Genomic DNA, 26,638 nt, shown 5'->3' on the forward strand with positions numbered 1-26,638 from the left:
GCTTGATGAATTTTGAAAAGAATAATGGGTAAATGTTGCACAATCCAGGTGTGGAAAGCTCCTAGAGTTATCCAGAAAGACTCACAGCTGTAGTCGCTGCCAAAAGTGCTTCTACAAAGTATTGACTCAGGGATGTGAATATTTATGTAAATTAGATATTTCTGAATTTCATTTTCAATAAATGCGAGAAAAAAAATCATTACGAGGTATTGTGTGTAAAATCCAATTTAAATCAATGTTGAATTCAGGCTGTACCATAACCAAAAAGTGTAATAAGTCAAGGGGTATGGATACTTACTGAAGGCACGGTATATGCACAGCGGGGGACCGGATCCTAGATCAGCACTCCTACTCTGAGATGCTTAATGAATACGGGCCCTGGAGTGGGTCTGGGACTTGAGGGGCCTCCTGGTATGGTTGGATTGAATGGGTTTTGGTGTGTGTGCGCATGTGACTGTACGTGTTGAGTACGGGTCATGGTTCTGTGTGAGTCTATATGGCAGCGTAGGCCTGGCTGGATCTTAGTCTCCCCCTGCTTAGTCTTCTGACCCTCTATGGGGAATGTGACAAGACACTGCCAGACAAGCTGGGACAAAAGGGCCAACTGTCACTGTCTGTCCGACTGTCTGTCCCAATGCACCCTGGGCAGGGGGGTCAGCCCAGGACACAGCTTGACCAACACGCTGACCTCTATCACCCAGCCTTGGGTTCAAAGGTCACAGGCTTTACAACTAAAGCCTGTTTCTGGCTTTGCCAGCTCAGGAATTAGTTACATGTCAGTATGCCATCAAGTCGGCCTAAATAACACAACATAGCGGCATTAGCACACTAGTGCACTTTATCGCTCACACACACTAGTTCTGTCCTCACTCTGCTGTTGCATGTTGTGGTAAGAGTGGAGGAACATCCACATACACTTTATCCCGCCCCCTCAGAGACAGACTTACTATCTTCCGGTCATAGTTTTCTCCGCTGCTGTAGGTAGTGGTGAGGGTGGAGGAACATCCACATACACTTTATCCCGCCCCCTCAGAGACAGACTTACTATCTTCCGGTCATAGTTTTCTCCGCTGCTGTAGGTGGTGGTGAGGGTGGAGGAGCACTCCTCCAAGTACCAGGGCTTGCGTCCGCTCTCAGCGGTGCTGGAGATGGAGATGGTGTAGATGCTGTTGGTGTAGCCATCACAGGAGCAGTGGTCCCGGCTCCGCCCGCCATTCCCTGACGCCCACACAAAGATGGAGCCGCGCCCCTTCCTTCCCTGGCAGGAAATCAAATCAATATAAATTAGATCAGAGGTGGGACTTCCTGCACCCGGCAACAAATAAAGTTCTCCCTCCACCTGAATGCTGAAATGGTAATAGCAAGTGAACGCAGCAGTGAAGGGGGAATTCTAAAATGCTGTGTTCCATTTCTTTGAGTGTTTCTCTTATGTAACCTACTTGTTGTGTCTATGTACTGGCATGTATGTGTAACTGATAAATGTAACTGTAACTGATAACACACGTTAATGGATGTAAAAAGTATTTGTCTGTAACGTCTTTCTTGTTACGCAAGTAAGACAAGCGGTCGCCATTGGCGTCAGCTAATGGGGATCCTAAAAAAAGTCAACATCTCTGTGTGATTGGCAGGGACACGGGAGGAAGCCTACCGCTCTGAGCTCTGACTATCACTCAAACACACACACACACACAGAGGGGATAAAAGGTGAAGGGTAGCACTTCAAAAGGCCTCTGTCAGCCAGTGATAAGAGAGAGAAGCCCCTCTGAGTGAAGAGTGGACCAGACGGGAGAAAACGCTGACGGACAGCTTGGACCAGCTATGAAGGTAGGAGAGGGACAGAGCGCAGGAAGGGAGGTGACTTCTTAAAGAAAAGAGAGGCAGGAAAGAAACAAAAAAACAGAACATTTGCCCAAGAAAGCAGGTCACACACAGCTATGTCTTACTATACTTGAGGACTTTTTGGGGACCAACAAGTGATTCCCATTAAAGTCCTCATTTTAGGGAAAATAGACAAGTGAGGACTGGCAAAAATATTCTTATTTCTCTGAATTTACTATTCTTGTGAGGACTTCTGGTACTCACAAGTATAGGAAAATATGTCCCACACACACACACACACACACACACACACACACACACACACACACACACACACACACACACACACGTCATAATAGCCCAATAGACCTCTGCAGCTTCGATGCCAAACAGAGATGTATGTAACCCACCACTCTAACCATTGTTTTACTTTCTCCACAATCAAAATGTCAGCAGCATTTCTGAATCAGTAAGGAGAGGGTGTTCTGACATCACCACAAGTGGACTTTGTGAACACCACTCCCCTCCACTTAACCCTAGGCTTAGCTCCTCCTTTGAGCCATCTCCACAACATACTTATGAATATGGATACCATGCATGAATATGCTAATTAGACACAGCTCTTTAATCCAAATGTCTTGAAGGAAGCATTGATAACACTGGCCGCGTGTGTGAGTGTGTATACACAACGTACAGTGTGTGCGCGCGAGACGCACCATGCGGATACCGTTCTCGAAGGCTTGCCTGGCCAGAGAGGCGGGGCCATCCACCGTCTTGCCGTCGTCATCGGGACCCCAGCTGGCACTGTAGATGTCAATATGCTGCGGCTGCAGACTCAGAGACTTGGCCTCAACCATGTCCGTCACGTCGCCGTCCAGCATCCGCACCCCTGAGAGACACACACAGAGTGAACACACACCCACGCCCTCACACACTCACCACTGTTGAATAAGATTTAAAATAACATTGAAACACTCACCCCCTATCCGTGCGTTGTAGGCGATTCCCACAGTGCAATGGGAGTTGTTAGCAGATGCAGCCACTTCCCCAGCACAGCGAGTTCCATGCCTAAAGAGGGAGGGACACACAAACACACATTTAAAATCTCTCACACATTAACAAACTCGCAAATATGTAAACAGATTTACTGGGGCCTCCCGAGTAGCGCAGTGGTCAAAAGCACTGCATCTCAGTACCAGCTGTGCCACTAGAGATCCTGGTTAGAGTCCAGGCTCTGTCGCAGCCGGCCGCGACCAAGAGACCCATCGGGTGGTGCACTGTTGGCCCAGCATCGTCCGGGTTAGGAGAGGGTTTGTCCAGCAGGAATGTCCTTGTCTCATTGTGCTCTAAAGACTCCTGTTGCAGTGCACGCTGACACGGTCGCCAGGTGCATGGTGTTTCCTCCAACACATTGATGCGGCTGGCTTCCGGGTTAAGCGGGAATTGTGTCAGGAAGCAGTGCGGCTTGGTTGGGTTGTGTTTCGGAGGACGCACGGCTCTTGACCGTCGCCTCTCCTGAGTCCGTACGGGAGTTGCAGCGATGAGACAGGACTAACTACCAATTTGATCCCGTGAAAATTGGAGAGAAAAAAGGGTAAAAAAATAATATAAAAACAATTAATAAAAACTGAAGAATGCACAAACAGTCGGTATACCATCTGACAACATGCATATTTAAGAAAAAGAAGTGGGGAGAAGCGAGTAGAGTTCGACTTAGTTCAAGCTATGGGCTGGAGGAACAGGTCGACACATTGCCAGTAGCAGGGGCTGGGTCTTGTTCATAAGGCCACGCAATTTAAAACGGCTTCTTCCCTTTGGTGCCCAATGATGTGACCCTCGATTCAGAGGCAGCAGCAGCTGAACTGGGATACATACAGCCCTCAAATATTTTCACAATGTGAAAGAGACAATGATTTGTATGTTTCCGAGCCCTCAACAAGCAAGGGCAACATTCTGCCAGACTGTAGCCGCGTCAACAAGTGGCCCGGTTAGTGATGAGCGCAAACAAACAAGAGTGGGTTTTAGGAGAGGAGGAAGAGTCAAAAGACATTCTCGCGCTCGGCACGACCAGCCCTCCTGCCGAGAACATCTGGAACAAGCGGCCAAGAGTCACCACTGACCGCTGTCATGGCAACCCAGCATCTACACATTGGCAGGCAGGGTGCGCACACAGAATTCCATGCTCAAACACACACACGCCCTCGCTAGCCTAAAGGTTCTACTGTAGTGTATTCCATCACCTGGCTGAAACCTCTACACTTATGGCAGCCGTATGGACAGTTTGTTGAGCCAACATTCAAATCCTTCAGTCCTGTTTGGCTTCACACAGCGCCATAGTCTTCCTGAGTCTCCTCTACATATGTGTGTGTTGCTGTCTGCTCTCAGCCCATCTTCATGCCATGCCTGCTCCAAGTCAGTCTGAACCAGACCATCTGTGCGATGAGTAAAGGGCGATGTGAATAACACACTGTCTGGATCAATCCTGGAGGTCAATCCTTTGTTTAGCTCATGGAAGTGGAGTTTTACATTACAGCAGAGATTCTACCACATGGAAATGGCCAAATTCACCAGCAGATGTGTTCCTCATAAGCAGAAAGAACAGCTTGTTCTCCTCTAGAAACACACACACCCAGAATAGGTAACAAAAACACAGTGGATGCAAGGTTATTGTCTGTTTACTTTGAACAGCTGAGAAACTGCTGGTTTAGAGAGAGGGACTGAGTCGGTAGAGGGGAGTGTATCCAAACCATTCTGGTGTCTTTGTTTGGTCTGGATCAGAAGTGGCAAGTCCTCCCGCTTAAAATCAGTACCATGTCATAAAGCTAGAGCCGAGAAATTGAATCACCTACCACCACACTTGTGTCTCTAACCAAACGTATTGAATAGGGACATAGCAAGTGTATCAACAGTGTGGGGAAGCTTTCATAGAACCTATCATAAACGGTGTTCCCTCAATGTTTATATGATCACTTAGAATATGTCCTCCAAGAAAAGTTGGGACGATGGAAAGATACAAGTCTGTCTGAAAATGCATGCAGTGTGTAGGCTTTAGGTAGCTAGCAAAAACACACCAATGGCTGTGTTCCAATAGCCTCGCTAGCAGCATACTACCTAGAATAAAGTAATGAGTTGGGCCATGCATTCTAAGCAGTATGCTAGTATGGACATTGGAACGTACCCATTATTGTGACAGACTTGTCAACGAGCCCCACTCAGAGGGAGAGGTGGAAAGAAAGAGAGAGAAAAAGAGAGAGGGAAGGGCAAAGTGAGAGAGCGAGGGAGAGAGCAGACCATGATCCGTCTAAAGCAGTGGGCTAGTTAACCTCCTGTCTCTTTAAGAAAACAAACTACCACAGAGTACTGAGCGTTTGCCAAGGCATTTGGGCTAGAACGTCCAAAACCACTGACAGCCAAACTGGCACAGGACACAGGGCTCCCAGGCAGAGAAGAGCCACACACACACACACACACGCACACACACACACACACACACACACGTGATGCTGTGACCTGGTATCTTACTTATTCTCGTTGCTGGCATCATAACGGGGCATGGGGTCCATGTCGTTCCCGTTGACATCATAACTGGCCTGGTTGTCCTGGAAACAGAGGGAAAAGCCTTCACCATCATGGTCTTATGGCCGAGCAGCATAAATCCTCCAATGGCTGAACACGCCACACACACTCCTACTACAACACACATACCCCATTCCAAAACGCACCCACACTCACGTAGTTCTGAATGAGGTCGGGGTGGTTCCTCTCGATGCCGTCGTCTAGGATGGTGATCACCACGTCCTTCCCTGTGTAGCCCCTCTTCCATGCCCCCACTATGTTCATGTCCGACTGGCAGTTATGGATGTCATCGTTACAGTGCTGGCACACACACACACACACACACACACACACACACACACACACACACACACACACACACACACACACACACACACACACACACACACACACACACACACACACACACACACACACACACACACACACACACACACACACACACACACACACACACACACACGTTACTGGAATAGCGCTGAAATAAAACTAGCAAGCCACTTAAGTGGTAATTACAGTTCTGGAACAGTGAGACATCTGTGTTGTGGCAAAAGTGTGATCACATATATATAGGCCCTGCTTGAGTCCTTTTCAAATGCAGCTTTCTACCCTCCGTTCCTTAAAGTAATCACTGATCTAACATGTCTGGGTTGGTGAAAGATATGAAGTGGGGTTCTTGCTTTAACCTATCAAATCATTCTAGATCATCAGTGAATAGCCCAATGAGAAAATAAACAAAGCATTTTAACAGCTGTCAAGCAGGTCCAAAGATGGCAGGAGAAAGTCAGTTGTAGGCTAATGCCCAGGTTAACAAATGCCAATGGACAGGAACATGGACAAAAAGTACTAAACAAGTACTGCCTAAAACAGTAAACACTCATGATTGAATATTTATGACAAAGTCCAAGCTCTATCCTCTGTCCAAAAACACTGGACTGATAAGAACTAAGGTCAAAGTATTGGTGTTATCATTGCCAAGTTAACCATTGACAGAACCCAGAAGAAGAGCAAAAGACCAGAGAGCTTACAAATAGCGCACTCACACACAAAATGGAAGGGGAGTAATGATTTGTACGTGGATGTGACTAGCAGCCACAAACAAGCGAGTGTAGTATTCTTTCGGTGTAGAGCTACATATCTTGTGCAGTCTGAACGGAGTCATTTGACACTGCTGTGGGCATTTAAAATCCTCTCAATGTCAGATCAGCTTAAATATTGCAGATATATATGCAAAGAAAACTACACTACATTTCAAAAGCTTGGGGTCACTTAGAAATTCTTGTTTTTGAAATAAAAGCACATTTTTGTCCAGTAAAACTGAAGATCTCATACAACACTGTACCACTCCCTTTACAGAACAGAGCAAACTTGCCCTAACCAGAATAGAAAGGATTGGGAGGCCCCAGTGCACAACTGAGCAAGAGGACAAGTACATTAGAGTGTCTAGTTTGAGAAACAGATGCCTCAAGTCCTCAACTGGCAGCTTCATTAAGTAGAGACTGCAAAACACCAGTCTCAACGTCATCAGTGAATAGGCGACTCCTGGATGCTGGCCTTGTAGGCAGAGTTCCTCTGTCCAGTGTCTGTGTTCTTTTGCCCATCTTAATATTTTATTGGCTAGTCTGAGATATGGCTTTTTCTTTGCTACTCTGCCTACACAGGCGAGGACAAGGCTGGAGATCACTCTGTCATGCTGATTGAGTTCGAATAACAGACTGGAAGCTTCAAAAAGGGGGGGGGTGCTTGGAATCATTGTTCCTCTGTCAACCATGGTTACCTGCAAGGAAACACGTGCAGTCATCATTGCTTTGCACAAAAAGGGCTTCACAGGCAAGGATATTGCTGCCAGTAAGATTGCACCTAAATCAACCATTTATCGGATCATCAAGAAGTTCAAGGAGAGCGGTTCAATTGTTGTGAAGGCTTCAGGGCACCCAAGAAAGTCCAGAAAGCGCCAGGACCGTCTCTTAAAGTTGATTCAGCTGTGGCATCGGGGCACCACCAGTACAGAGCTTGCTCAGGAATGGCAGCAGGCAGGTGTGAGTGCATCTGCACACACAGTGAGGTGATGACTTTTGGAGGATGGCCTGGTGTCAAGAAGGGCAGCAAAGAAGCCACTTCTCTCCAGGAAAAACATCAGGGACAGACTGATATTTTGCTAAAGGTACAGGGATTGGACTGCTGAGGACTGGGGTAAAGTAATTTTCCCTGATGAATCCCCTTTCTGATTGTTTGGGGCATCCAGAAAAACGCTTGTCAGGAGAAGACAAGGTGAGTGCTACCATTAGAATTTGTCCATTTCCATGTGGTAGAGTGGGCTCAATCACAATTTTGCCTAAGAACACAGCCATGAATAAAGAATATGTTCTTTACATACAACACATTCTCCGAGAGCAACTCCTCCCAACCATCCAGGAACAGTTTGGTGATGAACAATGCCTTTTCCAGCATGATGGAGCACCTTGCCATACGGCAAAAGTGATACCCAAGTGGCTCGGGGAACAAAATATTGATATTTTGGGTCCATGGCCAGGAAACTCCCCAGACCTTAATCCCATTTAGAACCTCAATCCTCAAGAGGCGGGTGGACAAACAAAACCCCACAAATTTGACAAACTCCAAGCATTGATTATGCAAGAATGGGCTGCCATCAGTCAGGATGTGGCCCAGAAGGTAATTGACAGCATGCCAGGTCGGATTGCAAAGGTCTTGAAAAAGAAGGGTCAAAACTGCAAGTGTTGACTCTTTGCATCATCTTCATGTAATTTTCAATATAAGCCTTTAACACTTATGAAATGCTTGTAATTATACTTCAGTATTCCATAGTAACATCTGATAAAAATATCTAAAGACACTGAAGCAGCAAACTTTGTGGAAATTAATATGTCATTCTCAAAACTTTTGGCCACGACTATAGGCAAATCCATAAGCAAATAGGTGAACTGCGACATGACGAAAGAGTTAATCAGGGTGATTTTTTTCCACAAATAGACAGGTATTTTCCTTTCCATGGTAACACAATCTTGTCCATTTTTGATAACTTTATTAACATTATTGGAGAGCATTTATTTATTTATGGATATGTATACCGAGTATATCCACATCACACCATTTTATTGGTAAACTACATGGTAATGTAAAAGTTTCATTTTTTAGTGATCCAATATTGTACACTTATAATTTGGTTGTAATCCAGATAGGTTAGTTAAAGTATCTAGATCCTCTGAAGCTGTGGAAGGATCCAAATTGTGGATTTAAATAGAAAACAGTAATCAGCGTACAACACCTTTCTTTTTAAGCCCTTATCGTTATTATTGTTGGATCTGATTTGAATAGCTAACATTTAGATGGCCATAATAAATAGATATGCTGATAGTGGACAACCTTGTTTTAATCCTCTTGACAGTTTAATACTTTGAGAAGTAGCCATTATTTACTATTTTACACTTAGGGTTACTATACATGACTTTAACCCGTTTTATGAGATTCTTCAAAATTGAAATGTTCCAGGCATTTATATATAAAAACTCCAGTCGTACTTTATCAAAAGCCTATTGAAAGTCAGCAATGAATAGCAGGCCTGGTTTCCCAGATTTTTCATAGTGTTTTTGTTTCCAGTATTTGTCTTATATTACCTCCAATGTACCGTCCATGTAAAAAAGCTTTCTGATTAGAATTAATAATATCCGGCAATATCTTTTTAAATTCTATGCACTATATATTTAGCGATATACATTCCTCTCAATGTCATTTGAAATCTCAGGAAGATGTTTGAAAAGTCAGAGACATTTGCCTTTGAGGCACGACACGCTTAGGCACACTACAACCAAGGTGCATGCACACACTGCCCCGCCCCATATATGGAGACCTCCATTAAGTAGGTCTGGTGACCCTTGACCCTGAGAGCTAGGGTGTGGTCCACATACTCACTATGTACCACATACTGCTCCACTTGGCATCATTGAAGAATATGGACTGGGCGGGGCTGGTCTGAGAGGGGCTGGTGAGCAGGGGAGGGGCCGCCTTGTAATCCCTCTTGATCCGCCTTTTTACCACCTGCTGCTGAATCCACTCCACCTATAGCAGAGGTCACACCATTGCACAGTGAAGAAAAAAAGCATCAAAACATATCAAATGTTTGAACATGAATACGCAGGGTTGTTGGGCAAGCATGTTCAGAGTGGACAATGGGTGAGTTAGTTTTAAATAGGCGGTGGAATCTCCACCCACCCGGGGCACCAGGTCATGCAAAACTAACTTGCCCAATGGAAGATGGAGGGATATTTGTGGATAAGTACACAAAATAAAACACTGACCCCAAAAAATTTAGTGGGGCAAAAAAGTATTTAGTCAGCCACCAATTGTGCAAGTTCTCACAATTAAAAAGATGAGGCCTGTAATTGTCATTAGGTACACTTCAACTATGACAGACAAAATGAGAAAAAAAATACTGAAAATCACATTGTAGGATTTAATGAATTTGCAAATTATGGTGAAAAAAATAAGTATTTGGTCAATAACAAAAGTTTCTCCATACTTTGTTATAGACCCTTTGTTGGCAATGACAGAGGTCAAATGTTTTCTGTAAGTGTTCACAAGGTTTTCACACACTGTTGCTGGTATTTTGGCACATTCCTCCATGCAGATCTCCTCTAGAGCAGTGATGTTTTGGGGCTGTTGCTGGGCAACTTCCTCCAAAGATTTTCTATGGGGTTGAGATCTGGAGACTGGCTTGGCCACTCCAGGACCTTGAAATGCTTCTTACGAAGCCACTCCTTCGTTGCCCGGGCGGTGTGTTTGGGATCATTGTCATGCTGAAAGACCCAGCCACATTTCATCTTCAATGCCCTTGCTGATGGGAGGTTCACTCAAAATCTCACCATACATGGCCCCATTCATTCTTTCCTTTACACGGATCAGTCGTCCTGGTCCCTTTGCAGAAAAACCGCCCCAAAGCATGATGTTTCCACCCCCATGCTTCACAGTAGGTATGGTGTTATTTGGATGCAACTCAGCATTCTTTGTCCTCCAAACACGACGAGTCAAGTTTTTACCCAAAAGTTCTATTTTGGTTTCATCTGACCATATGACATTCTCCCAATCTTCTGGATCATCCAAATGGTCTCTAGCAAACTTCAGACGGGCCTGGACATGTACTGGCTTAAGCAGGGGGACACATCTGGCACTGCAGGATTTGAGTCCCTGGCGGCGTAGTGTGTTACTGATGGTAAGTGTTTGTTACTTTGGTCCCAGCTCTCTGCAGGTCATTCACTAGGTCCCCCTGTGTGGTTCTGGGATTTGCGCTCACCGTTCTTGTGATCATTTTGACCCCACGGGGTGAGATCTTGCGTGGAGCCCCAGATCGAGGGAGATTATCAGGGTCTTGTATGTCTTCCATTTCCTAATAATTGCTTTATTATTGATTTACTCAAGCCAAGCTGCTTACCTATTGCAGATTCAGTCTTCCCAGCCTGGTGCAGGTCTACAATTTTGTTTCTGGTGTCCTTTGACAGCTCTTTGGTCTTGGCCATAGTGGAGTTTGGAGTGTGTCTGAGGTTGTGTCTTTTATACTGATAACAAGTTCAAAAAGGTTCCATTAATACAGGTAACGAGTGGAGGACTGAGGAGCCTCTTAAAGAAGAAGTTACAGGTCTGTGAGAGCCAGAAATCTTGCTTGTTTGTAGGTGACCAAATACTTATTTTCCACCATAATTTGCAAATAAATTCATAAAAAATCCTAAAAATCCTGGATTTTTTTTCTCGTTTTGTCTGTCATAGTTGAAGTGTACCTATGATGAAAATTACAGGCCTCATCTTTTTAAGTGGGAGTGCTTGCACAATTGATGGCTGACTAAATACTTTTTTTGCCCCACTATGTGAACACGCATACAAATTGCTCAGGTCACAATCAATATCTCAAACCTAATGGATTCGTTTCAAGGAATTCCTTGGTATGCTCATCTCAGAAATTTGGGAATGTTGGGTAGGATTATTTTTGTAACGACTGCTGCCTTTCACTTTTACCCAAGGTAGCCAAATCATTCAGGTAAAACAATAACAAACCAGAGATGGAGGTAATCGACTTTAACATTCATACAAAGCTAAAAAGAAAGAGGGAGTGAAAGAAAAAAAATCCTATCAGAGTGAAGTACGACCTACTAAAACAATCTGTCAGTTTCTCCAGAGAGCAGAGGAGGGAAAAGAGATGAGGGATGGACACAGAAAAAACACTGGAAGAAAGAGAGAGTGTGATTGAGAGATAGAGGAGAGAAAAGGGTGTTATAAAAGGGGGGATAGAATGAGGAAAAACAGGCAGAAAGAAGGGGTGGGGGAGGACTGAGGGAGAAAGATTTCATAAGCCAGAATGTAATTAAGTCAAAAAATAAAACATTTGTAACAATGATGGATGGCAATGATCATGTGAAGACAGAGCAGACAAGTCTCTGCTCATTTCACCAAGTCTGTCATCAGTTTCAAAGCAACCATTTACACACCTCATTAAGCTCAGAACAGCAGAGCCATCATTATACGCGTGTGTGTCTGTCTAGAGCTCCCTGTCTGTCTGCCCACCCAATGTCCATGTGTGTTTGTGTAACGGATGATAAGCGGTAAGCCTAATGCGGCAGTCCTCAGACCGTCACCTAGACAGGAAGTCCGACCGCCGGCAGCCAGTCCTCCATTAGTTCCACCACTGACCTGAGAGTCCACTGAGACGGAGAGAAGACGGATCCTCCCTCTCCAGATGGTGAATTGGACTCCTGAAATACAACTGCTTCTGCATTCCCCCTTCTTAAGGATTTGGAGGTGGCTCTCTCTTGCTGACTTGGTCTGTAACCAAGGGCAACCAGGATCCCAAAAAAATCCAGCTATACTTTAGAAGAGTCAGCTGAAATGGCACTTTAGAAATGCTTCCTTCCTTGATGGGATCACTGATCTGACATGAACGTATAGATAGAAGCAAAGTGATGGGCGTCCTTGCCTATACCTATCCAAATCTGTTATAATCAGTGATTACACTGAACAAAAAGACGCAACATTTTCAAAGATTTTACTAAATTATCGTTCATATAAGGAAATTAGTGAATTGAAATGAACAAATTATGCCCTAATCTATGGATTGCACATGACTGGAAATACAGACATGCATCTGTTGGTCACAGATACCTTTCAAAACAAAAAAAGGGTAGGGGCATGGATCATCAAAACACTCAGTATCTGATGTGACCACCATTTGCCTCATGCAGCACAATACATCTCCTTCGCAGAGAGTTGGTCAGGCTGTTGATTGTGGCCTGTGGAATGTTGTCCCACTCCTCTTCAATGGCTGTGCGAAGTTGCTGGATATTGGCGGGACTGGAACGCGCTGTCGTACACGTTGATCCATAGCATCCCGAACAAGCTCAGTGGGTGACTTGTCTGGTGAGTATGCAGGCCATGGAAGAACTGGAACATTATCAGTTTTAAGGAATTGAGTACAGATCTTTGCAACATGGGGCCGTGCATTATCATGCTGAAACATGATGGCGATGGTTGAATGGCATGACAATGGACCTCAGGATCGTCACGGTATCTCTGTGCATTCAAATTTCAATTGTGCAATTGTGTTCATTGTCGGTAGTTTATGCCTGCCCATACCATAACCCCACCATGGGGCACTCTGTTCACAACGTTGACATCAGTAAACCGCTCGCCCACATGGCGCCATACACACAGTCATCTGCCCAATACAGTTTAAACTAGAGGTCGGCCGATTATGATGACCAAAAACAGCCGATACCAATTACAAATCAGACTTTTTAAAAATATATTTGTAATATATTTGTATATTTGTAATTCTGAATGAACCCTTTTATTTTAACTTAATATAATACAGAAATAAAATCTATTTAGTCTCAAGTAAATAATGAAACGTGTTCAATTTGGTTTAAATAATGCAAAAACAGTGTTGGAGAAGAAAGTACAAGTTCAATATGTGCCATGTAAAAAAGCTAACGTTTAAGTTCCTTGCTCAGAACATATGAAAGCTGGTGGTTCAATATTCCCAGTTAATTAAGAAGTTTTAGGTTGTAGTTATTACAGGAATTATGACGTGTTGACTATTTCTCTTTATATCATTTGTATTTCATATACCTTTGCCTATTGTATGTTCTTATGGGACTTTAGTATTGCCAGCCTAATCTCGGGAGTTGATCGGCTTGAAGTCAAACAGTGCTGTGCATCAAGCATTGCTAAGAGCTGCTCGCAAACACAGTAAAGTGCTGTTTGAATGAATGCTTACAAAAGCCTGCTGCTGCTACCACCGCTCAGTCAGACTGCCCTATCAAATCAGACTTATCATATAATAAACACACAGAAATACGAGCATTAGGTCATTAATATGGTCAAATCCGGAAACTATCATTTCGAAAACAAAACGTTTATTCTTTCAGTGAAATACGGAAGCATTCTGTATTTTGTCGAACGGGTGGTAACCCTCAGTCTAAATATTGCTGTTACAATGCACAACCTTCAATGTTATGTCATAATTATGTAAACTTCTGTCAAATAAATTACGGTCCTTGTTAGTAAGAAACACAGTTCGCTATGAGCCAGGCGGCCCAAACTGTTGCATATACCCTGACTCTGCTTGCACTGAACGCAAAAGAAGAAGTGACAATTTCCCTAGTTAATATTGCTTGCTAACATGAATTTCTTTTAACTAAATATGCAGGTTAACAAAAAAAAATAACTTCTGTGTACTGATTAAAAAAGTTATTGATGTTAGGCAACGAACGTGCTTTTTTCACAAATGCGCTTCTGTTAAATTTGTTATTTTACCTTTATTTTACTAGGCAAGTCAGTGAAGAACAAATTCTTATTTTCAATGACGGCCTAGGAACAGTGGGTTAACTGCCTGTTCAGGGGCAGAACGACAGATCTTGTCAGCTCGGGGATTTGAACTTACAACCTTTCGGTTACTAGTCCAACGCTCTAACCACTAGGCTACCCTGCCGCCACAAATCATCACCCGTTTGACGAAGTTGAATTAGACTGTGACTCAATGATAAATTAACAGGCACCGCATTGATTATATGCAACGCAGGACAAGCTAGTTAACCTAGTAATATCAACCACCATGTGTAGTTAACTAGTGATTGATTGATTGTTTTTTTATAAAGATACGTTTAATGCTAGCTAGCAACTTACCCTGGCTCATTGCAGCCACAAAGTCCTTTTGACGCTGCACTTGCGTAACAAGTGGTCAAGCCTGCCACGTAGTTTCCTTATGGTTTGCAATGTAATCAGCATCCAAAAAGGCAGATTACCGATTGTTATGAAAACTTGAAATCGGCCCTGATTAAATCAGCCATGCCGATTAGTCGTTCCTCTAGTTGAAACAGATTCCTCCATGAAAAACACTATTCTCCAATGTGCCAGTGGCCATCGAGGGTGAGCATTTGTCCACTGAAGTCAGTTATGACGCTTAACTGCAGTCAGGTCAAAATTCTGGTGAGGACAACGAGCATGCAAATGAGCTTCCCAGAGAGACGGTTTCAGACAGTTTCAGCAGAAATCATTCAGTTGTGCAAACCCACAGTTTCATCAGCTCTCCAGGTGGCTGGTCTCAGACAATTCCGCAGGTGAAGAAGCCAGATGTGGAGGTCCTGGGCTGGTATGGTTACACGTGGTCCGCAGTTGTGAGGCCATTTGGACATGGTGCCAAATTGTCTAAAAACGTTGGAGGCAGCATATGGTAGAGAAATTAACATAAAATTACCTGGCAACAGCTCTGGTGGAAATTCCTGCAGTCAGCATGCCAATTGCATTCTCCCTCAACTTGAGACATCTGTGGCATTGTGTTGTGTGACAAAACTGCACATTTTAGAGTGGCCTGTTATTGTCCCCAGCACAAGGTGCACCTTTGTAATGATCATACTGCTTAGTCAGTTTAATCAAATTGCTGGGATGTTTTATTTCAGCTCATGAAACAAAAAACTTTACATTTCACATTTTTGTTCAGTGTACTTTGACATTTGGCCCCATTTCCAGACACTCACTCGGGTGAGGTTAGTCACACACCCGCTCTCCAAGCCGACGACCTTGGGCTGGTAACTTACTGACAGCCATGACCTTCGACCGTGTCCCACATGCGCAAGGCGGTGCGTCAGCAAGCCATAAAGCCATTATCACTGCCTTGTCACCATGGAGACCTGCGTGCCAACAGGTAGATCGCACACACACAAGGTGTGTCCGCTACACCCAACTGACTCACACACATACAGATGACTGTCATTAGACAACTAAGCATAACAACGTGATTATTTCTATAACCGGCTCCACGGACTGACCCCAGTGCATCCATGATAAAGAGCAGCCCGAAAACAGCAGTGAAATGATACTGGCATCAGAATGGTAATGATATGACACTGATCCCTGTACAATAGTGATGGGAGCCGAAAGACTCCCAGACCCAGATGACATCATCCCTGTCAACCCTTCACACAGGAGAGAAACTTCAGGGGAAGAAGGGAGAAAGAGGAAAAGAGAAGAACACTGGTGTATCAATGGCAAACTGCCTCCTGCCCCAAGGGGAGTCTTGTGTAATAAACAGAGTCAAAGTTGAAAAGGGCCAAAATATCCAGCAACAGTATATAATACATAATTCATCAAAGATCTCTCATTGAATGACAACTATGTTCAGCAGTGCTATGGCTGGTAGACTTTCCATCTGTGTACTGAACTACAGTTGTGCCCTGTAATGTACGCATCATCAGGGCGAGACCAAGGGTGGTGTTCTGTGACTCATCAATAATGCAGGCGTGTGTCGATGACCTGGTGGGGTGGCCCGCCAGCACGGTGAGGCGAGGCTTACCTTGGACTCCATCGAGAGGAAGCTGTGGCCACCGCGACTGGAGAGAGTTGACCTTTTGATGGTCCTGCTGTGAAAGAAGTGATAATGGTCCTTCAGGTCGCCAATCTACCGGAAAAAAAAAAACACACCACGATCAGTCTACAGTAAAAACACTGGTTGCATTCAAACGTCAACCCAGTCAGACAGAGGAATTAAACAATGTAACCTGTGAACCACAAACCTTCAAAATAAGAAAGACAGACAGACATGAGGCAGGCGAAGTGTGATTAACTTTAATAATTCAGAGGCAGATTATCAAACAGCAATGGCTGCCAGGTGTCATATACCCTTCCCATTGACCCAGGGCTTTAGAGGAGCTACCCAAGGGACTGTATCAAGCCCCTATATCCTTTCAGGTAACTCACAACAATGTTTCACAAAAGATGCCTGCAGAAAGATTGCAGAAATTACATTATTTAATAAACTGTGTATGCTGAAATCAAGACCCGGTTCACACCGTCCCAAAAAATGACGTCTGTGGACGTTGAAACCAAGGCCAGGGCGAATTGACCCAATTCCGAATGACAGAAAACAGTTATGAGCTGAACATGAAGGGAGGACAGTAAGCAGGTGAAGCAACTGTGGTTAGTGACTACTATTATTTTGTATTGTAGCCAATGCAGTAAGTCCGGTACTGAGTAGTAAATATGTTACTGAGTTTTAAATCACTTAGTAATTCATAAACAAAAATATACTTCAATAAAAACACTAACTAATTGGTAGGTCTACCTTTATTTGTTAATTCAATTAACTTAAAATTACCCTCCATTAGAAAATGTAGGTTTTTGGTAACGGATTTACAAGGCAATGTTCCTTTAAACATACAATAGGCAAATAATTTCCCCAAAACTCAATTTAAGCATTGATATTGGTTGGCAGGGATCTTTACGTCAAAATTGTTTATTTCTAATACCCTTTAAATGCTTTCTGGTAGATGTTTTCAAAAATCCCTTTTCCATCTGTTTGACCAGAAGTTAAATCCATTACTTATGCCTAATTTAGAAGATGGAAAATGGTTGAAAAATGTATCTATGCCTTAATTTCCCAAAAAGAGACTCTTGGCTGTCATTTGACACCCAATTTGATGTGCTCCTACGAACTTCACGTAGGTGCTCATGGGTCCTTTAACATGGAAATCACCCTAACACACTTGTTAGCTAGCTTTAACCATCTAGCTAAAATATAATGTTCGTACCATTCCATGGGAATCAAACCCACAACCCTAGCGTTGCAAGTGAAATTATCTACCAACTGCCTTACTCCCTCTCCATCCATCTGTGTGTTTCTGTATCATTGTATGTTTTCATATCTCTATCCCTGTCAACTGAATGACACTGTCCTCCTCAGTCACCCACTCTGTTCACATCCCCTTCTCCCCTACCGTTGTTTTTCTCTGACAATCTCTTTGCATGTGTCCACAACAGTATTTACGTACACGCAGCCATTTCTCTGTTTTGCCAAGTCGCCCTCGCAAAATAGGTTTTTAACCTCAATGGGTCTTACCTGGATAAATAAAGGTCTTCCTCAACTTCATTATCGCATGAATGTCCCTAAATAAAACAACCTACTTTCATCCTGAGAAAAATTATAATCATGGGAACTTAGAGTGTCAAGAACTTTATTTATTTCATACACATGTATGCCTTTTTTGTGCAATCTTAATATTCAGAGCCAGTAGTACCTCAATGTTCTCAAGACCTGAATGTGTGGGGTCCCCATGAGTGAGAGAGCGAGAATGTGACAGTGCACTTAAAGGCATTAGTGTCAAAGTTCAGGTTAGGAGACTGGTGCAATATTGCCGCCTGGGAGCGTCTTTCAGAGCTTTAAGGCATCAACATACTTTGGGTCGGCTGGAGCTTTAAAAGACCTTCACTTGAAAAACAAGAAAAAAGCTGCAATAGTACCATTTGTCCACCTTGAGACACCGTAGCCAAGAGTCTGAATTCATCTCAGATAAATCAAGAACCATTTAATTTTACATCTAAGATGTTCAGTGCAGTATTTCAAGTTAAAACAAAAATGTGCATGAAAACAATGTCTCCTGTTGAATGACAAACACTTCCTTGAAGAATCCCTACTGGTGACCAATCACTGGTCAAAGGGCAAACTTTGGCTTGCCTCAAGACAAAAATGTTGTGCCGAAAAACTCCTCCCAAACGATGCCTAACACCTAAAACATCACAAAATATGCACTAACTGTTTCGACTGGGAAGCATACGGTAAAATTGAAAGGGGAATGGGGGGGTATAAGACTCTCAGTTCTATAAAGGAGGGCTGGTTGGTATATGGGCACCATATAATTATGGAGAAGAGGTGCGGTAGGTGTGAGGGCAGGATGTCCCTGTGATTATCCTAGTCCACAACAGCAATTTTCCACCTGTCAGAATATGTAGTATTGCCTTCTCTGTGGAGAGAGAGCGCTTTGGATTGCCTGGTTTTGTCATTGCTAGATATTTCTCCCATATAGACCACCCTCTTAAATGTGTGTCGCTAAGCAACCAAATGTTGCCTACTCTGAACTTGCATGGGCCTCTCTGATTACAAGGAGAATTGTTGAACAAAATGACATCACAATTAAATCCAGCAAGTGTGCCCATATCTCCTCTTGGCTATTGCATTTGGTTTCCAGTGTTGTACCTGACAGCAGTTATGGATTGGAGTGGGGAGGGTTGGTGGTGACAATAGACGTTACTTAGGAATGACATCAACAGGCACACACCATAACAGATATGCAGAATGGATTGATACTTTCAGAGCAATTCACATTATCAAACCCTTGGCAACGTCAATGCATGCTTTCCATCCTTCCTTTACTGTGGCCATTTATAATCTCAGCCGCTTGTAATTTTATAAGGTTATTAAAATATTAATCTTGCAGCTCATTTGGTTAAAGTATGCGTTAAAGCTAGAATCCTTAATTGAAACAAAGTGCTGTCCCTGCCCGTTTTGCTAAAAAGCTAAGGATTGGGCTGAAGAAATGTAACCACTCAAATGCAGACAGCGGTATGGATGCAAGGACTGACCATGCAGGATATCAAATGTATAGTTAACTAGAGGTCGACCGATTATGATTTTTCAATGCCGATACCGATTATTGGAGGACCAAAAAAAGCCGATACCGATTAATCAGACGATTTTTATAATTTATTTATTTGTAACAATGACAAATTACAAACAATACTGAATGAACACTTATTTTAACTTAATACATCAATAAAATCCATTTAATAAATAATGAAACATGTTAAATTTGGTTCAAATAATGCAAAAACAAAGGGTTGGAGAAGTAAAAGTGCAACATGTGCCATGTAAGAAAGCTAAAGTTTAAGTTCCTTGCTCAGAACATGAGAAAGCTGGTGGTTCCTTTTAACATGAGTCTTCAATATTCCCAGGTAAGATGTTTTAGGTTGTAGTTATTATAGGAATTATAGGACTATTTCTCTCTATACCATTTGTATTTCATTAACTTTGACTATTGGATGTTCTTATAGGAACTTTAGTATTGCCAGTGTAACAGTATAGCTTCCATCCCTCTCCTCGCTCCAACCTGGGCTCGAACCAGGAACACAATGACAACAGCCACCCTCAAAGCAGCGTTACCCATGCAGAGCAAGGGGAACAACTACTCCAAGTCTCAGAGTGAGTGACATTTGAAACGCTATTAGTGCACAACCCGCTAACTAGCTAGCCATTTCACATCGGTTAAACCAGCCTAATCTCGGGAGTTGATAGGCTTGAAGTCATAAACAGCTGCTGGCAAATGCACGAAAGTGCTGTTTGAATGAATGCTTACGAGCCTGCTGCTGCCTACCATCACTCAGTCAGACTGCTCTATTAAATCATAGACTTAGTTAAAACATGATAACACACAGAAATACGAGCCTTAGGTCATTAATATGGTAGAATCCGGAAACTATCATCTCGAAAACAAGACGTTTATTCTTTCAGTGAAATACGGAACCGTTCCGTATTTCATCTAACGGGTGGCATCCATAAGTCTAAATATTCCTGTTACATTGCACAACCTTCAATGTTATGTCATAATTACGTAAAATTCTGGCAAATTAGGCAGCCCAAACTGTTGCATATACACTGACTCTGCGTGCAATGAACGCAAGAGAAGTGACACATTTTCACCTGGTTAATATTGACTGCTAACCTGGTTTCTTTTAGCTAAATATGCAGGTTTAAAAATATATACTTCTGTGTATTGATTTTAAGAAAGGCATTGATGTTTTTGGTTAGGTACACATTGGAGCAACGTTACGCACCATATCGATTATATGCAATGCAGGACAAGCTAGATAAACTTTAATATTATCAACCATGTGTAGTTAGTTATAACTAGTGATTATGATTGTTTTTTATGGGGCGGCAGGCTAGTGGTTAGAGAGTTGGACTAGTAACCGGAAGGTTGCAAGTTCAAACCCCCGAGCTGACACGGTACAAATCTGTCGTTCTGCCCCTGAACAGGCAGTTAACCCACTGTTCCTAGGCCGTCATTGAAAATAAGAATGTGTTCTTAACTGACTTGCCTAGTAAAATAAAGATTAAATAAAAGGTGTTAAAATGTTTTTTTTATTTTTTATATTTTTAAACCGGCCAAATCGGTGTCCAAAACTATTGATTTCAGATTGTTATGAAAACTTGAAATCGGCCCTAATTAAATCGGCCATTCCGATTAATCGGTCGACCTCTAGTATTAACCATGTTTTGAAGCTATACCATGTGTTTACATTTGATATTTACAAACATTTGAGGAAAACAATGTATATATGTTGGGTTCCGATGTGGTACAACAGTTTAACTAAACTCATGAGGCTTTTAAGTTATATTTTTCAGTAAACAAATGGATAGAGAGAGATATATATATATATATATATACACACACACCAGTCAAAAGTTGACACCTACTCATTCAAGGGTATTTTCTTTATTTTTACTATTTTCTAGAATATGTGGACAACTACAAATACCTAGGTGTCTGGCTAGACTGTAAACTCTCCTTCCAGACTCACATTAAGCATCTCCAATCCAAAAATAATCTAGAATCGGCTTTCTATTTCGCAACAAAGCCTCCTTCACCCATGCTGCCAAACATACCCTCGTAAACCTGACTATCCTACAGATCCTTGACCTCAGCGATGCCATTTACAAAATAGCCCCCAACACTCTACTCAGCAAACTGGATGTAGTCTATCACAGTGCCATCGGTTTTATCACCAAAGCCCCATATACTACCCGCCACTGCGACCTGCATGCTCTCGTTGGCTGGCCCTCACTGCATATCCGTCGCCAAACACACTGTTTCCAGGTCATCTATAAGTCTTTGAGATAAGGCAGTGCTTTACCTAGCAGCTCACTGGTCACCATAGCAACACCCACCCGTAGCACACGCTCCAGCAGGTATATTGCACTGGTCATCCCCAAAGCCAACACTTCCTTTGGCTGCCTTTCCTTCCAGTTCTCTGCTGCCAATGACTGGAACGAATTGCAAAAATCTAAGAAGCCTTATATCTCCCTTTAACTTTAAGCATCAGCGGTCAGAGCAGCTTACCGATCACTGTACACAGCCAATCTGTAAATAGTACACCCGAGTACCTCATCCACATATTATTACTTACCCTCTTGCACCCCAGTATCTCTACTTGCACATCATCATCTGCACATCTATCATTCCAGTAGTAATGCTAAATTGTAATTATTTTCACCTCTAGAGCCTATTTATTGCCTACCTCCCTACATTTTCACACACTGTACATAGATTTTTCTATTTTTATTTTGTGTTACTGACTGTTTGTTTATGTGTAACTGTGTTGTTTTTGTCAAACTGCTTTGCTTTATCTTGGCCAGGTCGCAGTTGTAAACGGGAACTTGTTCTCAACTGGCCTAGCTGGTTAAATAAAGGTGAAATAAGAATACAAAAAGGTTCATTTGTGGAATTTCTTTCCTTCTTAATGTGTTCGAGCCAATCATTTGTGTTGTGACGAGATTTTTGGTTCCAACCGCCGTGTCTTTGAGATGCAGAGTAGGTGAATGGACGATCTCCGCATGTGTGGGTCCCACAGTGAAGCATGGAGGAGGTGTGATGGTGTTTTGCTGGTGACACTGTCAGTGATTTATTTGATTTCAAGGCACACGTAACCAGCATTGATACCACAGCATTCTGCAGTGACACACCATACCATATGGTTTGCACTTAGTGGGACTATCATTTGTTTTTCAACAGGACAATGACTCAACACACCTCCAGGCTGTATATGGGCTATTTGACCAACAAGGAGAGTGATGGAGCGCTGCATCAGATGACCTGGCATCCACAATCACCAGACCTCAACCCAATTGACATGGTTTGGGACGAGTTGGACTGCAGAGTGAAGGAAAAGCAACCAACAAATGCTCAACATATATGTGGGAAGTCCTTCAAAACTGTTGGAAAAGCATTCCAGGTGAAACTGGTTCGGAGAATGCAAAGAGTGTGCAAAGCTGTCAAGGCAAAAGAAGGCTCTAATATATATATTTTGATTTTTTTTTAAACTATTTATTTGGTTACTACATGATTCCATGTGTTATTTCGTTAAAAACCCTTGAATGAGTAGCTGTCCAAACTTGACTGGAACTGTAAATAATTAATACATCCAAAATGTATACAGCAACTAAGGATTCTAAGTTTAAGAGGCCCATATTGGTCTGAGCCATGAAATACGAGACATTAAACTGTTGGTAAAATTCTCCACTCCTAACAGCCCAATAAAACTGCTCTGCGGAACTGTGGGGCACCTGTTGTCCCACCGGTGCGGAGCCTAATCACTGCACCCCTGCCCCCTCTCTCTCGTTTTGTTCATGTCATAGTCAATCCCGTGTGTGCCAGGCTGATCCCAGCCACACACACGCCAGAAAGACTATCCTGGGTTCAAGGCACATTATTTAGAGTAGAGGTAGCGTGTTCAGGCTGGCCCGGGATGTGGACTATCCAGTGTGGGCCCGGGTGACTATGACGTGTGAACTTCAATTGGACTGACAACAAAACACCACCGTTCAAAAACAAAGTAAGTCTTTTAATTTATCAAAGAAAAAACACCAATGCTGTGCAGGATTTGACTGTGAAACTCTTTCGTATAAAAATGTAAAAGGAACGAAAAGATAAGAGGAACAATTTAAAACATACCTGTCCCATATTTTTATAACCATATTTGTCTGCTATCCGATCAGCGAACACAGGTCCCCCGTTTATCCGTACAGCCCAATGGTTAGTGTAAATCCGAGCTTTGCAAGGGGCAGACATAAAACCGAGCCAGAGCGCCAGAACGCACATCAAGCCTCTTCTCAAAGCGGCGTTCCAAACCATCTTCCCCCACTTTTTCCCCGAACCTCCCGCGTCTCCCTCCGACTAGGAAAACAGCCAAACTTCTCTTCTCACCGCAGAGCAAGCAAGATTCTCATAAACTGTTCGATCAACATCCACCGCAAATAAAGGAAACAACGGAAACCGAAAAATGTCTCAAAAGCCCGTTAGATGGTCCTGGTCTGCTCTCCGCGTGCTCTGCATGGAGAGTTCGAAGTTTGCGTTCAGTCGTGCTCCTTCGCCGCGGTGGGGGTAGTTCGTCTGAATGCAGTGCTTTGGGATAATTTATTTTCCCCAGAACTCGGATGTTGGTTCTCCTTCTCTCTTTAAAGTGGCGAAATGGCTACAGCGCCTCCCACCAAATAACTAGCGACAATTCGTAGTAGAAACAACTGATGCTGCGTTTATAACAAAGTGGGAAGGTGGTAAATACCGAATTTGAAGTTGTAAATACCAGTTGGATGCATTAACGTGCTTTGAACTCATTGAGAAACGCCGATTGGCTAATAGCCAACAAAATGCGTCAACCATGAACTAAAGTGTCGCTATTATGCGTTTAAACAAACTATAGTGTTAAAAAACCATGTTAATATATCTATATAACTAAGGTTTAGTTGCTACATTTAACTGCCGTAAATGCTGTTATCGAGGTCATTTCCATTGTAGGTGACGTCAGAGGTCTGACTGTGGGAAAAGTGGGAGCTCAGGGATGATAGACGAGTTTCCCACTTGTAATTGCGAGTTGGATAGGCGTTCAAAAGATTGTGCCCAGTCGGGTATGATAATTACCACCTTCCCAGTTGATTATCAATGCAGCATAATCCGCCGGCTGGGCTGCCTGCACTCCGCTGGGTCTTAAAGCCACACTGCAAAATATCTCAAACTGGTCTCAGATACAGTGCATTCGGAAAATATTCAGAGCCCTTGACTTTTCACATTTTTTTTGCAAATTCATTTAAAAAAATCATAAATACCTTATTTACATAAGTATTCACAAGTATTCAGACCCTTTGTATGCGACTTGAAATTGAGCTCAGGTGCAACCTGTTTCTATTGATCATCCTTGAGAGGTTTTTGTAACTTTATTGGAGTCCACCTGCAGTAAATTAAATATATTGGACATGATTTGGAAAGGCACACACCTGTCTATATAAGGTCCCAGAGTTGACAGTGCATGTCAGAGCAAAAACCAAGCCATGAGGTTGAAGGAATTGTTCGTAGAGTTCCGAGACAGGATTGTGTTGAGGCACAGATCTGGGGAAGGATACCAAAATATTTCTGCAGCATTGAAGGACCCCAAGAACACAGTGGCCTCATCATTCTTAAATGGAAGAAGTTTTGAACCACTAAGACTCTTCCTAGAGCTGGCCGACCAACCAAACTGAGAAATCGGGGGAGAAGGTCATTGGTCGGGGAGGTGACCAAGAACCTGATTGTCACGCTGACAGAGCTTCAGAGTTCCTCTGTGGAGATGGGATAATCTTCCAGAAGGACAACCATCTCTGCAGCACTCCACTAAGCAGGCCTTTATGGTAGAGTGGCCAGACGGAAGCCACTCCTCAGTAAAACAGATAGCCACTTGGAGTTTGCCAAAAGGACTCTCAGACCATGAGAAAGAAGATTCTCTGGTCTGATGAAACCAAGATTGAGCTCTTTGGCCTGAATGCAAAGCGTCACGTCTGGAAACCATCCCTACAGTGAAGCATGGTGGTGGCAGCATCATGCTGTGGGGATATTTTTCAGCGGCAGGGACTGGGAGACGAGTCAGGCTTGAGGGAAAGATGAACGGAGCAAAGTACAGAGAGATCCTTGATGAAAACCTGCTCATGACATCAGACTGGGGCCAAGGTTCACCTTCCAACAGGACAACGACCCTAAGCACACAGCCAAGACAACACAGGAGTGAATTATGGACACTTCTCAATGTCCTTGAGTGGCCCAGCCAGAGCCCGGACTTGAACCTGATCTAACATCTCTGGAGAGACCTAAAAATAGCTGTGCAGCGACGCTCCCAATCCAACCTGACAGAGCTTGAGAGGATCGGCAGAGAAGAATGGGAGAAACTCCTCAAATACACGTCTGTCTAGCTTGTAGCGTCATACCTAAGACTCGAGGCTGTAATCGCTGCCAAAGGTGCTTCAACAAAGTACTGAGTAAAGGGTATGAATACTTATGTAAATGTAATATTTAAGTATTTTATTTTGTACACATTTCTAAAAACCTGTTATTGTTTTGTCATTATATTGTATTGTGTTTAGATTGATGAGGGGGAAAAAAATGATTTAATGCATTTTATAATAAGGCTGTAACGTAACAAAATGTGGGAAAAGTCAAGGGGTCTGAATACTTCCTGAATGCACTGTATTTCTCACAGAGACAGTGTTAGCCCGTTTGATTAGGCCTACTATATTGTTATCTATTAAGAATGTATAACACAATAGTGTCAGGCGAGGTTAGTGTGATTTGGAACAACGTTACAGACTTTGTTACTTTATAGGCCTAACTAGGCTTATTTACATTTCTTACAAATTATTTCCGTTATTATTGCAACAGTAGCTAGGTTTCCATATAATTGGCAACAGATTTATGTGAAGATTCTAAAATCTTAATACATTTTCACATCAGAGATGTGTTTCTATCAAATTGGCTTGTTGCAGATAAAAGGCTGTGCGTGATGACACAGTGCACGTGGAACAAACTTTTGCAGTTAAATTCCCATGTACCGAATCGAAAAATACAAGTCACAGTGCCTTCAGAAAGTATTCACACTCCTTAACTTGTTCCACGTGTTGTTTGTTACAGCCTAAATTTAAAATGGATTCAATTCAGATGTTGTGTCACTGGTCTATACACAATACCCCAAAATGTCAAAGTGGAATTATGTTTTTAGACATTTCTACAAATTAATAAATAATGAAAAGGTGAAATGTCTTGAGTCAGGCAATCCTAAATAAGTTCAGGAGTAAAAATGTCAAGTCACATAGTAAGTTGTATGGTCTCTGTGTACA

General features: G+C 42.9%; 1 protein-coding gene and 1 long non-coding RNA gene across 4 annotated transcripts in view; one reads left to right on the forward strand and one right to left on the reverse strand.

Annotated features, from left to right (window-relative positions):
* The window catches only part of pcsk5b (proprotein convertase subtilisin/kexin type 5b), a 62,083-nt gene extending 38,066 nt beyond the window's left edge, over nucleotides 1-24,017 (reverse strand). Inside the window, exons 1-8 of one of the 3 annotated variants that reach the window (XM_035785028.2) lie at nucleotides 23,454-24,017; nucleotides 16,247-16,351; nucleotides 9,325-9,471; nucleotides 5,551-5,694; nucleotides 5,341-5,417; nucleotides 2,798-2,886; nucleotides 2,535-2,707; nucleotides 1,046-1,258 (exon numbers count right to left, since the gene is read on the reverse strand). In XM_035785028.2, the coding sequence (XP_035640921.2) occupies nucleotides 1,046-1,258; nucleotides 2,535-2,707; nucleotides 2,798-2,886; nucleotides 5,341-5,417; nucleotides 5,551-5,694; nucleotides 9,325-9,471; nucleotides 16,247-16,351; nucleotides 23,454-23,633 (1,128 nt within the window). In that variant the 5' untranslated portion in view covers nucleotides 23,634-24,017. The remainder of the gene's footprint in view (nucleotides 1-1,045; nucleotides 1,259-2,534; nucleotides 2,708-2,797; nucleotides 2,887-5,340; nucleotides 5,418-5,550; nucleotides 5,695-9,324; nucleotides 9,472-16,246; nucleotides 16,352-23,453) is intronic. The other 2 variants (XM_035785030.2, XM_035785029.2) reach the window with 2 other exon arrangements.
* LOC118392966 (uncharacterized) overlaps nucleotides 23,097-26,638 on the forward strand; it is a 47,349-nt gene continuing 43,807 nt past the window's right edge. Inside the window, exon 1 of the long non-coding RNA XR_004827472.2 lies at nucleotides 23,097-23,334. This is a non-coding gene — a long non-coding RNA (uncharacterized LOC118392966). The remainder of the gene's footprint in view (nucleotides 23,335-26,638) is intronic.

Source organism: Oncorhynchus keta, chromosome 14 (genome assembly GCF_023373465.1).
Source record: "Oncorhynchus keta strain PuntledgeMale-10-30-2019 chromosome 14, Oket_V2, whole genome shotgun sequence".
Classification (NCBI taxonomy): Eukaryota; Metazoa; Chordata; class Actinopteri; order Salmoniformes; family Salmonidae; genus Oncorhynchus; species Oncorhynchus keta.